The sequence below is a fragment of the Botryllus schlosseri genome, chromosome 1 (assembly GCF_051294905.1).
Source record: "Botryllus schlosseri isolate E-star chromosome 1, Bs_hap1, whole genome shotgun sequence".
NCBI lineage: Eukaryota > Metazoa > Chordata > Ascidiacea > Stolidobranchia > Styelidae > Botryllus > Botryllus schlosseri.
In genome coordinates this window covers 36,647,703-36,663,295 of record NC_137236.1, presented here as the reverse complement: position 1 = coordinate 36,663,295, position 15,593 = coordinate 36,647,703, and the positions used below count along the sequence as shown (strand labels likewise).

Sequence of the window (15,593 nt, the reverse complement as noted above, 5' to 3'; positions counted from 1 at the left end):
TAAACCATGTTATTAAGGCCACTTAAAGGTACCGAGTACCGTAGTGGTACGCTCCAACGATGTAACAGCAATGGGCCGTTCGGCGTCCCGACATTTCAATCATAGGACACATTCAATAATATATTTATATTATATTTATATTTTTTCTGCCCCTATATTTGAAGATATCTGACCATCAGATTAATAGCGTAGGCCATGAGATTAATAGCCTATTTATCAGTAGTATACCCGAATCCAGGATTGGAATTACAATGTTCAACTTAAAAATGTTTTGATATCCGATCAGTCTCTATTATCAATCTGTTAACTTCAAAATATTCATAGTAGCTGAAAAATAATAGCCCGATTTCTTTTATGATGGCATCATACATTTGTCCGCCCATATGGCGTCTATATCTTATAATTAATATATATCAAGTACAACAACAATTCTATTCAAATAGTTATAAATGTGATGATTATTTTCGTGCCAGGTCTAAATTGATACAAGAGTAAACCACATTTTGACGATGTGTGTTTACTGTCAGTCTGCTGGATCGGCTCACTTTCAATAGGACAATTCATACCCGCAAAATAGAGCCTACTTGGAAAGACATAGAATACCCCTATAAATGCTGCGGCCTGCGGCGTCGTCAAAACTGGCAAACTGACCCGCGAGCACATTTGAGTTTGAGACCTCTGCTGTAAACTATTGTGCCACATCAATTTGTTTCAACTTCTCGAGGCTTTGTATTCGGTTCTATATTTTGGCTGATAATAATTGACTGTAGCACGTACCTGTGCAACAGTGTACACTACTGTACAGTTACTCACGTATTTTATTAGCAGCTCTACGTGTGCGAGAGTGATGCAGCGTCTTTTTGCGTGTATATTTAACTTTATATTCGTGATTTGATTCAATATAAATGACCAATTAATCTGTCATTCACACAGCTAGAAAAATGTAATGACTTTGCTTCATCACTCATACTTCGAAAATTAGATTTGACTTGAATTGTGACTTGACTCGTGACTTGACTTGACTTGACTCGACTTGACTCGACTTGACTCGACTTGACTCGAGTCACCTCCAAAAAACGAGTGACTTGACTTGACTCGAGTCACCTTCGAAAATCGATTGACTTGACTTGACTCGAGTCAAAATGTGCAATGACTCGAGATGACTCGTGACTCGAAGGTAGTGACTTGATCCCAACACTGGTAGGCCCTATCAGTTATATGCTAATGCTGTTGTCAAGAGTGTCGTTCGCAGATAAACATGTACTAAACAGTGCGGCTAAAAATGTGATGTGGTGTCAACCTTTTTCACTCAACGGACTGGTAATATTTTAAACGATATTTGGCGGACCGGTAGACCTTAAAAAATTGAAATCAACCCAAATTGTAAAGTTTAAAGCCGTTTTCCCGCAACTATGATACTAGAGAGTGACATTTCGAGGGTTTTGTTTGTAATGTTATATGTTCATGCTATGGTATTCATGTGATTTTCCGGCTGTGTCTGCTGAGTGCTGAGTCGAGATAAAATTGCCTTGCCCAGATAACCATACTTTCGCGCCGAATGGCGTGGATTACCTGATCACGCTAACTCGAATAATGCCAATCTCCGCGACAATATCCAGAGAATAAGCGTTTTGGGGTAGGACCAAGCACCTTGTCGAGCTATCTTGCTCATATCCCACTACTAACACATGTACCACAAGTGTTGTGCGCTGCACGAAAACACCTGACAACAGCGATACCCGGCTATTCACAAAATTAATGAATCGTAAACGAATGATCGTGCAAACTGCGCGGTTTAGCGAGTCAACTCGAACTTAGTAAGTCAGTCGCATGTCGTCACCGGAGACAACTTGAACGTAAAGTCAAATCGAGCATGTTTTCGAGCCTAATCCCACCTCACGAAGTTCTGAATGAGTTTAAAATTATATGTTTAATTTACTTTACCAACGGGCAAGCCTTCAAGTTCTTGCATCTTAAAATTAATTAATTATTAAAATTTTAATATACCGGACCGGCGCAAAATTCGCCGTGGACTGACTGTTGAGAACAACTATTGTAAAAAACTAAGAGAGAGAGAGAGAGAGAGAGAGAGGGCGCTGTGCTCCTTTCTGCTGTGTAGGCCTAGGGCCTACTTCATAAAGTAACACTGGGATTATCAATTACGAACTCAGTGTTATGATATCTTATAGGATAGCTTATTAAAATATGGTATCCTTTATTGCTATTCGAATAGGGTGTTTTGAACATTCATACATTGTAACTAACACCGTGAATTGTACTTACTATTTCGAAAAATGCCTTTCATACTGGAAATGTCTCCCGGTAAAATACAAGTTACATAATCAGGCATTTTTTATCTGCAGGATAGAAAGCAGTACCCGAAGAAGGGGTTACAGAGCAATTCTATTTGTAACGGCTAGTTGCTACGTTCATCGGATGGCTGTCAAACAAGGATACACAGGGATAACCAGCATACGATGTGACGAATACGTGGACCAACTCACGGGAAAGAAAATATTTGCGGATATGCCGGCACCGCATGATACTATCTCTGTGTTCGCCAAACATTTATGACTGGGGCTTCGATCCGAATTGTTCTGAATTTGAACACAATACATTTACTGATTATTGAATATTAACCAAACCCGGATAACAAAATCGCATAGAAACGAGAATGTAGACGCTCTTGACCTCGTTTACGCTAGCTCCACATTAGCTCTACACCTCAAGTACTTATATATTATACGCTTTCGCCCTCATTTTCTATTATCAATCTTGGATTTCGAAACCCTCTGTATCTACCTCACTTTCTACAACATTGAGTATGCCTATGCTTTTTTATGAACCTTTTCTACAATGTGCCCTTGAATTTATATGTATATATAATAGTTATTCATTTTGTTACCAGCCACGTAAACATGTGATCTTTCCAGGACCAGACTGTATGGTTTTTGAACACTCAGAAACAGCCTTGTATATCCTTTCATCTCCCTTCCACGCCGTCTCCATATTTCGCGTTGTGTCAAGGGGGTGTCATATGTCGTTTTAGAATTTGTCCGCTTATATTAAGAGATGGTGGGGATCATATTATGATTTATGAAACAATCTCATCTTTACATGATTTTAACATAAATCGAAGAGGAAACGTTTCACGATTTCGTCCTACTCGTTAAAACGGCTCTCGAAAGCAAACTTGGTCGACTAGATATTTATAGTTCTACAATTGAATAGTATACTCATATTAAAAAGAAACCTGAATATTTGCGGCTGACAAGCGTCAGGCGAAATGGTCAGCAACTAGTAGAGAATCGGAAAAAACATTGTACATCAATTATTTTACAAAATATGACGCCACCGGTATGAAATTTCAAGTAATCGGGGCGGAGACAGCGATTAAGCTCCATGTACTATTTTTAGATGGTACACAAACTCCTTCTGTAGAAACATACTATGGTGGGCCTATTTTGATGAAAATCGACTCCACGGCTCATAAATAAAGGTGTGGATGGCAGGGGCGGCTCGTGACAATATCGGGTGGCGGGCAAGGGCCGCAGGTGACTTTTTATTAATATGATGTCACAGTGGCAGTGGTTACAGACCAACACCGAATTTTGCATAAAATTTACTGAGGAATAGGCTGATCAAGTAATCGGCTGTTAGCCGCCAACGAAAACGAAATAGCTATCGCGCTTGACAGGGGATCGTAAGCAAATGGCTTGAAGGCCACAATTTCACGGTGAAATTGACATTGGAAAATATAAAATAAAAGTAAAAATTTGAATGCAAACTGAGAATGTTGATAAACTGTTTCATGATATCATAATATCATCACCTATCTCACTATGGAACACAGTTAACGTTAACACAGATACACCGGCTTTTGCGTGAAATCCGCAATGCGTTAGGTAGGCTAAGTGTCAGAACGGCGCACATCTCTACCATACTCGACCTTGATAACGAAATTGCTGCCCTAATCATTGAGTGCCAACCTTAAGACTTGGCAAAGCGTTCGATACTAAAATCAAGACATACCGTGCAGAAGCTCATGACGGATCTAGGTAAGGAGCATCGTTAAAATCAATAGAGACCAATACCGGCTTTTTTGATTAAAATCTGTTTGCGATACATGACGGATCAGCACACACTCAACTTCGGAAACGGAATTACTACCCTAAACTTCCAGTAGAAACTTTGAAACTTGGGGCAGTGTTAAATATCACTATCACGACATGACAGACCAAGTTTCAAGAATTATCATCGTGTGAAACACCATCAAAATCGACATATACCAGCAACGGTCGACCAAACGCATATGACGGTAACCGAGTTCAGATATAGATACGATTGTTACGTCACAACTTAGGGGCACTGACCTATTTTACCCCACTTGCTTGGTAATTTTATAAATAGGAGAGAGTAAATCGCAGTTTCTTTATTGTGCGCGGCTTTGAGAGAATAGACAGTGAAAGCTTGTTATGAGCGCTACCGGGGCATGCCCAGGCTAGACATTCGCAAAGCGAAAACACAAGAGAATTCGATTTTCGCAGAAACTTCGCTATATATGTGAGTTTACAAGCGGAAGGACAAGAAGAATACGATTTTCGCTGTGATTTCGGTATATATAGATTGTTGTGCGTCTATAAATGGTGAATAATTGTTATTGAACAGAATTTTAGGTGGGGCAATGCCCCAGTTGCCCTATAGGAGGGAGCCGCCACTGGTGAATGGCCTGTCCATACAACACTGAATCTGTCGTTTAGATTTTCTTTACTATTCAATTGAATATTGGAGTAATGTACCTCTCAGAAGCTACCTCAAGTTGTCTAGCCAGAGATTAATCAGATCGAAACGTCGGTAATCTAATTATATTCCTTAAATTTATCGCTCCTTTAAGCGGAACCAACCCGACAGTATCTGAAGCCGAATTCGATACAGAGCTAGCCGACTCTGATGTCGAAGACCTCGATCCTGTTTGCGGACGCGTGGATGACCAGAATCCGAACATTCTGAAATTCGAATGTTGTGCGCACGGGCCATACCGCTACATGTGCGAATATTGCGAACTCAACCGGACAAGAGAATGCGAATGCGCTCCAGATGTTTATTTATCTAAACCAGAGGTCTCAAACACGCGGCCCGCCAGGGCATTTTGTGCGGCCCGCGACGACATTTTAGATTTTTATTACTTTGACAATGTATAATTGTCACATATATCTTTTCAGGTTATAAAGTGAAAATTCCCTCTTAAATTGCTCCGAAAGCCTGAAACTATTCGTCAACTTCAGTATCACATCAATTGCAAACGCTACCACGCAGTGGACGATTCACTATTTATCGACATTTCCACGCCATGATGACAAAACCTGACCCTTAGACGATTCGTGTCAGATATTTGTGAGATGGACTTGGACGCGACCTTTCTTAGAATTACTCAGACTCGACCCAACTCGATGGCAAAATGAAAATGACTCGAGTCAGTCGAGTGGACTAGTAGTGACTCGGAATACTGTGAATTTGTTAGAACCATGAACGCAACAAACTAAACGCGTATCAGGGGAATAGTAATAGATCAGAAAGTCGCAGCTTGGTATTTCGCTAACTAAGCAAGTAGTTATGACAACCATTGGCAATATTTTAGTTATATCTTTGGTCGCTAAGCCATGTTATTAAAACCACTTAAAGGTACCGAGTACCGTAGTGGTACGCTCCCACGATGTAACAACGATCGACCGTTCGGCGTTTCGACATTTCAATCCCTAGGACACATTCATTAATATATATATAAGCATACCCGAATCCTGGATTGGAATTACAATGCTCAACCTAAAAATGTTTTGATATCAGATCAGTCTCTATAATCAATGTGTTAAATTCAAAATATTCATAGTAGCTGAAAAATTATACTCCGATAGCTTTTATGATGGCATCATACATTTGTCCGCCCATATGGTGTCTATGTCTTATAATTAATATATATCAAGTACAAAAACAATCTATTCAAATAGTTTTAAATGCGATGATTATTTTCGTGCCAGGCCTAAATTGATACAAGAGTAAATCAAATTTCGACGATGTGTGTTTACTGTCAGTCTGCTGGATCGGCTCACTTTCAATAGGACAATTCACTCCCGCCAAATAAGGCCTACTTGGAAAGACATAGAATACCCCTATAAATGCTGCGGCCCGCGGCGTCGTCAAAACTGGAAAAATGGCCCGCGAGCACATTTGAGTTTAAGACCTCTGATCTAAACCCAAATCCGGTTATCAGCCCCGCGAATTATGCTTGAACATTATATTGCAATTCGTGTAGGGTATGGGTTAATGATAAATGCCAAAAAAGCACTGATATCAACTTTACGCCCGTGGTGTTGAAGGCAAGTTAATGGGTGTTGCACCGTGTTGCGGAACACGTAATTATTTACAAGAAACGCCAGTTGTTCTCAATTTGTTTTTGATTTCGTACCACTTATTTGTGTTCACTACATATACCTACCACTTGGTTGCCGTGCTGGCGAGATAGCACAGTGGTATAATCCGCCGCTGCAACACCAATGGGTTGCTGGTTCGAGTCCGACCGAGGTCGACTTCAAAATTCCTATACTCATGTGTTGGAGGTTTATCTATGCTCCGCCTCGCCACCTCATCCGCGTAGGCGGTGTCTTACAAAAAGCCTAGAAGTGAGCCGTGCTATAAGTCGGCAGTAACGGCAAAAATGAAGAATATCGGCCTGGTGGAAATGACCATAGTAGTCGACAAACACCATGAATACCACAAAACAACAACATATCGCTTGGACGCCTTAATTCGATCAAAGGCATTTTGCCATTCTAAACGTCGCCACCGCCGATTAACTGTTGAAGTACACGAGCCAATATTGTTTTATACAGTGCTTTTCAACGTTTTTGAGCTCCATTCGCACTTTTTTTGAAATATAAATTTCATTCGCACAAACCAACTGAAAATTGTTTTACAAAAAGATGAAGATACTTTGTTCAGATAGGCAACAAATTTGCTACTATAGCTTAGGCCTGTGCTTTTCAACCTTTTTGAGCTCCATTCGAGTGTTTTATTTTAATTTCATTCGCAACCGTCAGCCGGAATTTATTAGACGAAAAGAAAATGAAGAAACTGATCATTTTGTGGTCGAAGAGCTTCTTGGAGGCACAGAGCTTCAATATTTTACATTCGGCGTATCGTAATATTAATTAATCAAGTATACTAAAATCACAGCAGTAGAAGGTAAAATGAATAAAGATAAAGATTCATCGGACGTAAGACACAATTGTGTTTATTCTAATTTTATTTTTTTAACAGCCTCTAATAATTGGTTAGGTACACGAGTAAACAACACTTCTTACAGATTTAATGTGCTAATTGTTATTGTTGAAGAAAGTCGAAAGTGCCAACGTGATAAACGCAAAATTCTGGTGCCAGTCAAAATGAATATGTGCTCAAATTCCAATACTATGCATTCAAATATGCCTAATGTCAACACTGGCACCGGCTGCTATTGCCTACAAGGTCCCTACACGGCGGATTTTTCCGAGCAACTTATACCAATTCCGCAACTTCTTTTTTTTGTAGGCAGTGACGTAATCCTCTTGCACGGGAAAATCATCTCAAACTTTGCAATACAAACGCATCGGGAGCGTTCCTAACTTGTGAACTAGAAAAGCACCGCTACCAACCAGTTTTTAGAATTGCGTCCAAACTACAAAAGTTACGGACACACTGTACTTAATAACCTATTAGGTTTATTTGAATTATTCCACGTCAGAAAAAGCGGGAAATAAGGACAATTTTCATTTACACTCTGCCGGATTTTCATTCGCGCTATTCGCACCACGCTGGCCATTTGCCCAGATTTTTTTTTCATTTGCGCAAGTGCGAGCCGCTACACAGGTTGAAATGCACTGTTTTATACTACTGAATTCCGTGTACGAATCAAATCAAGTTACCACAGACTCGATACATTTTATGAGTACAACGTCAATATGAAATATAGGGATATGAGTAAAGGCAAAATGATTCTTCTGATTATATATGTCCGTAATATTTGAATAGTGCGGCATTTCGCTAGTTTCCCATTTGTGCATTGAACTCTCCCGGTCTCGTTATTTTCATTCTGAAACATGATATAATACATAACACGTTAGAAGTAGGCCTACATATTTAGCTTTAGATATATGCGGTCATACATTCTAAATACATAAAATCGACTTCTGGTCCGCTGTCAAATGTATGAAATCGCCCATTCAATTAGAATGCCTATACAACGAGTTGTTATATACGTTTTCGTTGAGCTATACGCAAGCTATCATCTATAGGTGAATTTCCATTTAAATCACAGTCACATGCTAAAATATTGCGTAGGCCTAGCATGTTCTCTGCCTGGTACAAAATATCAGAAACAGCGGTATAGATAGCCTTAGTACCACACTAATAACTCTCCCTTAATAATGCAAGTAAAATACATTCTTGTCTCTCAGTGATTGCCAAATTTTGTACACATGATAGCACAGGGGTCGGGAACCTATGGCTGTTTTGAAGATATGATATGGCTCAATGATAATTTCCAATTTAGCATATTATTAACATCATCAATACATTTGTCTTTCACACATCTAGCAAAATGTAATGACTTTGAATCATCAAACATACTTCGAAAATTCAATTTGACTTGAATTGTGACTTAGACTCCTGACGTGACTTGACTTGACTTGACTCGACTTGACTCGAGTCACCTCCAAAAAACGAGTGACTTGACTTGACTCCAGTCACCTTCGAAAATCGATTGACTTGACTTGACTCGAGTCAAAATGTGCGATGACTCGAAATGACTCGTGACTCGAAGGTAGTGACTTGATTCCAACACTGCTATAAACATACTCGACATGTGCTATCATAAAGGACTATTTATTGAAAGTATTTCTTACTAAAAATCTCAATATTTGTTGGAAATGTGCTGAATAATACACGCATTTTTTTAATCTACTGAGAATTGCTTCGCGGGCCGGATGAAATCACCTGGCGGGTCGCATGCGGCCCGCAGCCCGTATGTTTGACGCCCCTGGTGAACATGGTTTATTATGTTTGTGTTACTAACTTCGCAAGCTTGACGCATCACGCACTGCATTTTTATGTTATACACGTTCCGATGAGGTGATGATGGATGGATGTGTCCGTCAGATTATTACTGGTAGTCAGAGGTCGTGTAACATAAAGTTTGGGCTAGGCGAACGTTTGATCTGAAGTCGTTCTATGCGTGACGCCTATGACTTGATGAGTCACGAAAATGAACGTGGCAGTCGTTGAACTTCCTTGAAAGTGCATGTTTTGTGAACGATGCTCCACGCACAGATGCAAAAGCCTCAAACAACGTGCTTGATATAATCAATTTTATCTACAGAGAATAAAGGTGTAGTAGGCAGGTATCGCGGTGTGCCTGTTGCCGTTGCACACTTTACTACCATTCTTTCAGCCCAAGTCTTTCGCTTCAAGTTTATCTATTATGGCATTTCGGCGGTGTTACAACTTCTTGCGCAGGGCAATTAGCGGAAGCAATCGTGATGCATATACGTTCCGACAGCTTACGCGAAATAATAAAGAAGAAGTAGAGAAACTTATCGAAGACGTCTATACAGAATTCGAGCCAGTATCTTCGTGTCTTGGGCATAATTCCGACGATGTAGGCGTGTTGAAATCAGAATGCTTGAAGGTAATTTCTATGCTCCTACTCATGCACAAGAACAGCACCATCGATTCCGCTCATCAGTATGCCAATAGAACATAATACCGCATATATGCCCGTAAAACATGCATGTAAAAAACCCACGTAATTACAGTACAAACGACAAAAGATATACCGCATCGCTCTGTTCAATATCTTGGACTTGTTATGTTTCAGGATGCTCTTCACAATACCATCGGCATAGGGGCATATTCCCGCGACGGCAATCAATTAGTCGCAGCGATACTGGGCCAGGTAAAAGGGAGCAATCCCAAACAGCTCAGCCGTTCAGACAAAATTCTTCCATTGAATGTCAGGCAGAACAATAAGGTATAGGCTATTACATACACTACTTGTAGGGGTATAGTCAGTATGAAAATGTTAGGAGGCAAACTTCATTCGAAAAATGCGTGACGTCGCAATGTACAAGGTTGAATGTGTAGCAGTGCAGTGTTTCTTGACCTTTATTAGCGCTCGTACCCCTTGAACTGTCATGAAATATTTCTCTTCACCCTATGACCAGAATCGAAATGGCACTTTGTCATGTCGCCTCCAAACGATGATATTAGGGTTTTCAGGGGCATGAAATATTTCAATGAGTGAAGATATCAATATCGAAGAGTCCGCTGACGCCGTCCGCTGTTTTTTATTAGCAAAGGGTTGATCGCCGCTGACCTCTTTGCCAATGCAGTTTACTTGGTCGCTGGCGCGCCGAAACGTTATAGGTCTTGGTGTGTTCTGGGGTATAATTTACGGCCGACGCCAAAATGCCGGTATCTGATCCCCCACCAGCAGTTTTACACCCTTGGACTAAGGCACCTCAACGGCCTCAAGCAACCATTTTCTCATAATTTTGATGAAGGCTAGACCCACGCATTTCCATAACTCATGTTTTACTTTTTTAATAGCCTCCTATTGTTTTGTCGATGGGGATGGTGCCCGAATTGAAAATAAACATTCTCTTCAAACGAAATCGCAATAATCGCGCAGAACATTTTCGAGTTGAAGAAATTCGCCCAATAATGTTTTACTGTAGCCTATGTTGATTTTCGACAAAAACTTGTTCCTGAAAGGGCGTACAATTGCAGACTGCATCTCGCAACCACTATTTGATGCTTTGTACTCGCAAGGGTCAATGGACCCCCGGTTAATAACTACTGCTATAGTGGCCGAGGCAATGTATGTGACGATACAACAATAGTTTAATATGATGTAGTTCAGGTCTAGGTCATGACTATTCAATATAATCAAGTATTGTAAGAGTAAACTTATTGAGTTATCTGAATCAAAGAATGCCTCTCACGTGAATTTCAAAATATCACGTCTTCAGTTGGTTGATTCCTTGTTGTCATCCGAACGAATCAGTAAATTCACCGATGAGAGAGGAGAATATGTTTTACTTGGAGGCTTGTCCTGTCGACTGGATCACAGGAATAAAGGATTGGCGTCGCAGCTACTTAACAGGTATCAGTTATAATTCTACTATGAAACTAGATCGTGACGATCGATTGTTAGCCTGAACTATCTTTTGTCGCACACACGGATAGGTCCTTAGGATATTGAACATTGTAAATGACACCGTAAATGCGTACAATATTGGAAACGTGGTATCATGAGTAATATAATTCGTACTGTGACGGTATCATGGTGAAATACGCACTAATTATTCTGGTATTTCGCATCTTCAGGATAGAAAGTACCACGCGACGAAAGGGTTACAAGGCGATTCTATATGTAACTGCTAGCTGTTACGTTCATCGGATGGCTGCCAAACATGAATATGGAGAAATAACTAGTATACGCTGTGACGAATACGTGGACCCATTCACCGGAAAGAGAATATTTGCGAATATGCGGAAACCGCATAATACCATCTCTGTGTTCGCCAAACATTTGTGATACGCAACGGTGCTGCGGTCAAAATTTTTCACAATTCCGATCCAAGACATTTACTGATGACTAGGGCAAGTTTTGTTGCACTATAATCACGAGAGTCGCATTTGATTTTAACAAAAGTTGCAGTAAAAAGCTGCATTTATAATTTTTGTTGAATTATTAGGGTATGGGATACTAGAAAGTTCCGTTGTATAACCTAATTCCTGCAGAGCTGTCACATTTGTTACTTCGCCTTTTACCGGTCTGACGAAACCGCCAAAAACTACATTTTTACCGACACACAGCAACTAAATTACGCAATGCGGAATGATATTCCAAAAAAAACGAAAAACATAGCGATAACCCCTTCCCCCGAAAACAAGTCGAATAACACATCCCAAACCCATAGATTTGCAAACTTGACCCATGGCATTACAGAAAAACTTACTCTTTTCGACTTTAACAAAATCATTAGCCTGAAAAAGGTGACCCTGTGAATATGTATTTTTCGGCGGTCTTGCCTGGGCGTTCGTGAAATGGTAAACCATTTCAATTTCAAATTTAAACGACAGAATTAATAACGCGATCAACTTACATATTGCTCGGGCCCGGTCGTGCTTGGAAGGGGTAATTGAGCTTCTTGCTTACAAGCCATTGTGCCATAGATAACAGTAAGATGCATCTAAAAATCATATAGCTAATTGTTATGCAAATCAAAGAGAACAGAACCATACTAGAAATAGGTTATATCAGGTTTTTAAATCACACTTTCACATTTTTACGCAATATTTGATAAAAGTTGCAGTAAAACTTAGCATGAACAATAGCGAAAAGTTGCAAAAATTACATAGATTCCGAGTATCAAGAAAGATGTCGGAAGCTGTAAAAAATGTTGCCAAAGTTGCAAAAACTTGCCCGACTGATGATCGATAACTGGACCTCAGTTTTGTTATTCTCGTCTGAAGGAATCTCAACCCAGCCTCTCCATATGTTACAACCGCAGATGTAACAACTTTACTCAGTCAAATGCTACACCGATGAACGCATAAATAGTGATAATGTAACGTACTGCGGTAATTGGGAATTGCATGTTGAACGTATAAAAACACCTTTGCATTTTTCCAAACCCCTTGTATTTACTTCACTTTCTACTACATTCCATATGTACCTTATTATTTTGTTCATGAATTTATATATTTCTCTCGTTTAGTCAGCAGCCACCATGAGATTAATTCTCTCCAGGAACTGGCTGTAAGGGTTTCAATATCCAACAACAGTCTCTAATTGCGTTCTGAATTTGATGATAAAATTATCTCTCTTCGGCACCGTCCCCATATGGTGCGTTGTGTCAGGTAGGGTGTTATATGCGGTTTTAGATGCAGAATGTTTTGGCTTGTATAGCCAGCGGTCGTGCAACATAAAGTTTAGGATAGGTAAACGTTTGATCTGAATTCGTTTTGAGCGTGATGAAAGTCACGAAAGTAAACTTACGACGGTCGCGAACTTTGCTGAAAATGCATGTCGTGCGAACTCTGCACCACGCATAGATGCGAAGGCCTACAACAGCGTGGTACTCAACACAATCGATTTCTTCTACAGAGAATAAAGATATCGTAGGCAGTTATCGCGTTTTGCCTCTTGGCGTTGCACTCTTCGCTACCATTCTTTGCGCCGAAGTCTCGAAAGGAAAGTCTGATTATCGAATTATTATAGATAATTATGAACTACTTTCACTTCAAGTTCAAAGAGGGTACTCACCAGAGTTGGATCAATTACATTATTTCAGTTCAATTACAATTACAATTACAAATACTTTCATGAATGTTTCAATTACATTACAATTACAATTACTCCATGCTAAAAATATCAAATTACAATTACAATTACTCCTTGAATGCTTCAATTACATTACAATTACAATTACAATTGCTGCTGTTGAAAATTTAATTGAATAATCATAAATTCAACCGTGCTCCTTGACAACCGTAGCGTCGTATTTAACAACAATTCAAATCTAGTTCAGATTGTGTAGTAATAAATGCGTTTATGTGCGTACATAGTATGCTATGTAAGTTGTCATTGTAACGTAATATAAGCGTGTTTTGTATGCTCGGTAATTATGGCTCACGTAATTGGAAATGTAAAATGTTATTTACCTAATTTCCCATGGGTTAGGATTAAGGATAGGGTGCAGTATGTCGTTGAAAAAGTACTATAATAAATGCATGTGTTGGATATGCGTAAATAGTATATAATTAAAGAAATAATATTATTTTTATCGAGGAACATAGGAATTAGGATGAGGAGAGAGAGAGAGAGATATGATATTCTTTCTCGCCTGCACCATCGAGATGCTTTGGCGACGGAGTTGCGATACGGCCCCATGAGGTCATCGCCCCCGTTTTGTTTTTCTCCTCCATGCTATCCGTGATTGCTGAGCGCCTAGCAGGATAGCTGCGAATGACCCGGCCGGGGAGCGAACCCACGACCTACCGCTCGAAAGCCGGACGCATAACCATTACACTATCTCGCTCGGTAAAAACAAAACCGTGCTTTGTCAGATAAGACGTTATATAATATCAAGTGGTCTGGTTAATTAGCCAGACGAAATAACGATGCAGCAGCGTGATCTGAAATCGTATTGTAGATTGCCAACCCCACGGATAGATGCGCAAGATGTGAGTCACGGATGAATGCAGTCGCAGGCGCAGTCAAGGGCTTCCGCGAATGGATCCACCAAATTCGACATTTAAAGAGAATGCATTATAAGTCAATTATTTTATGTTGTGCTTGTCAGGTCTCAACAGCAATTTAATGTAATTGAAATTGTAATTGAGCAAAATTTTTGTCAAATTACAATTACAATTACACAAAAGAAAAATGCTTCAATTACAATTACATTACAATTACATTGAAAAATGTAATTAATTACATTCAATTACAATTGCAAATTACAATTGATCCAACTCTGGTACTCACACGTTGCCAGTGCGAAACTATTTTCCGCATCCCGTTTATACTGTGATCGACTAATATAGGTCTATCTGCGCTATGCTGGACTGCGAAATATTCACAGCTGTACAGGTATACTGGTTTCCTATACACAAGCTAGACGATCGCTCTGGACTAATTATGGTATTAAGAGCACAAAATCAATTCAATCAGTAGATTAGCAGTAAATCAGCCTCTGTGAACTGTGATGCGACGACTTTTCTGCGATCCACCAGGTATTTTAAAATACTTAACTTTCAAGACGAAAGATGTTGAAGGCTTGTTCATAGACAAAATGAATAAAACATCACATTTTGAACTGATTCAGAACTTGATGAGGTAAGATTGGGCCAGGAAACAAGTTCGATTTGACTTAAAGTTGAAGCTGTCTCCGGTGACGACATGCGAGCGACAAGTAGGCCTACGAGCTGAATCGCAAAGATGGTAGTGTGGAATGAAAAAGACAGCTCGACATGGTGCTTATAGTCCGGCTACAGAACGTATTATTCCAGTTGGCGCGGTAAGTTACTCCACGGGCTCCGGATCATCGATACCATTCATGAGTATGTAGTTGTGTGTTGTAACCAGGACCGAAGCAGGTATTCAATGCAACGACTACTTCACCTTGGAATCAAAAGCTCACAACTACATCACACGTGCGTCTTTAAAGAACAATCTCCCTATGATCAGGACTGAATACAAGAAGACGTACCGCTCTATCAAATATGCCATTATGATGATGGTGAACTTCTGGGGGGCTTACTATATGCATCTGGTTGTTAAATTTTGTGAATGAAATATGTCAATAATATTGGTTCTTCCGTATACTACTATAAAATTTTGACCCGCTCTTCGACCACATGAACATGGTTATGGTAGAGCAGATGGAGGATGCAGGGAACGTGATTGTACATGGTAAAGTCGTATTCGCGTCAAACGGATAAGACTATTCATGAGGCTAAATGCCAGTCTGCACCAGCACGTTGTACATCCGGTG

At 39.9% G+C, this 15,593-nt stretch overlaps 1 protein-coding gene across 2 annotated transcripts; it reads left to right on the top strand.

Annotated features, from left to right (window-relative positions):
- Positions 1-9,340: 9,340 nt before the first annotated feature.
- Positions 9,341-14,439, top strand: LOC145448666 (uncharacterized). Of its 2 annotated transcripts, none has more exons than XM_080327142.1 (4): positions 9,341-9,718; positions 9,908-9,985; positions 11,061-11,194; positions 11,419-14,439. In XM_080327142.1, the coding sequence occupies exons 1-4, from the start codon at positions 9,512-9,514 to the stop codon at positions 11,627-11,629; spliced, it is 630 nt and encodes a 209-aa protein (XP_080183268.1). In that variant the 5' UTR covers positions 9,341-9,511; the 3' UTR covers positions 11,630-14,439. The 2 variants fall into 2 exon arrangements, with proteins under 2 accessions (XP_080183268.1, XP_080183261.1); XM_080327135.1 differs by having other exon boundaries at positions 9,344-9,718; positions 9,908-10,060.
- The last annotated feature ends 1,154 nt before the right edge of the window (positions 14,440-15,593 follow it).

Coding starts and splice junctions, on each gene's coding strand:
- LOC145448666 (XM_080327135.1), top strand. CDS start 9,512: ATGGCATTTCGGCGGTGTTACAACTTCTTGCGCAGGGCAATTAGCGGA. Junction 9,719..9,907: donor TGAAATCAGAATGCTTGAAG/GTAATTTCTATG, acceptor GTTATGTTTCAG/GATGCTCTTCACAATACCAT. Junction 10,061..11,060: donor ATGTCAGGCAGAACAATAAG/GTATAGGCTATT, acceptor TCACGTCTTCAG/TTGGTTGATTCCTTGTTGTC.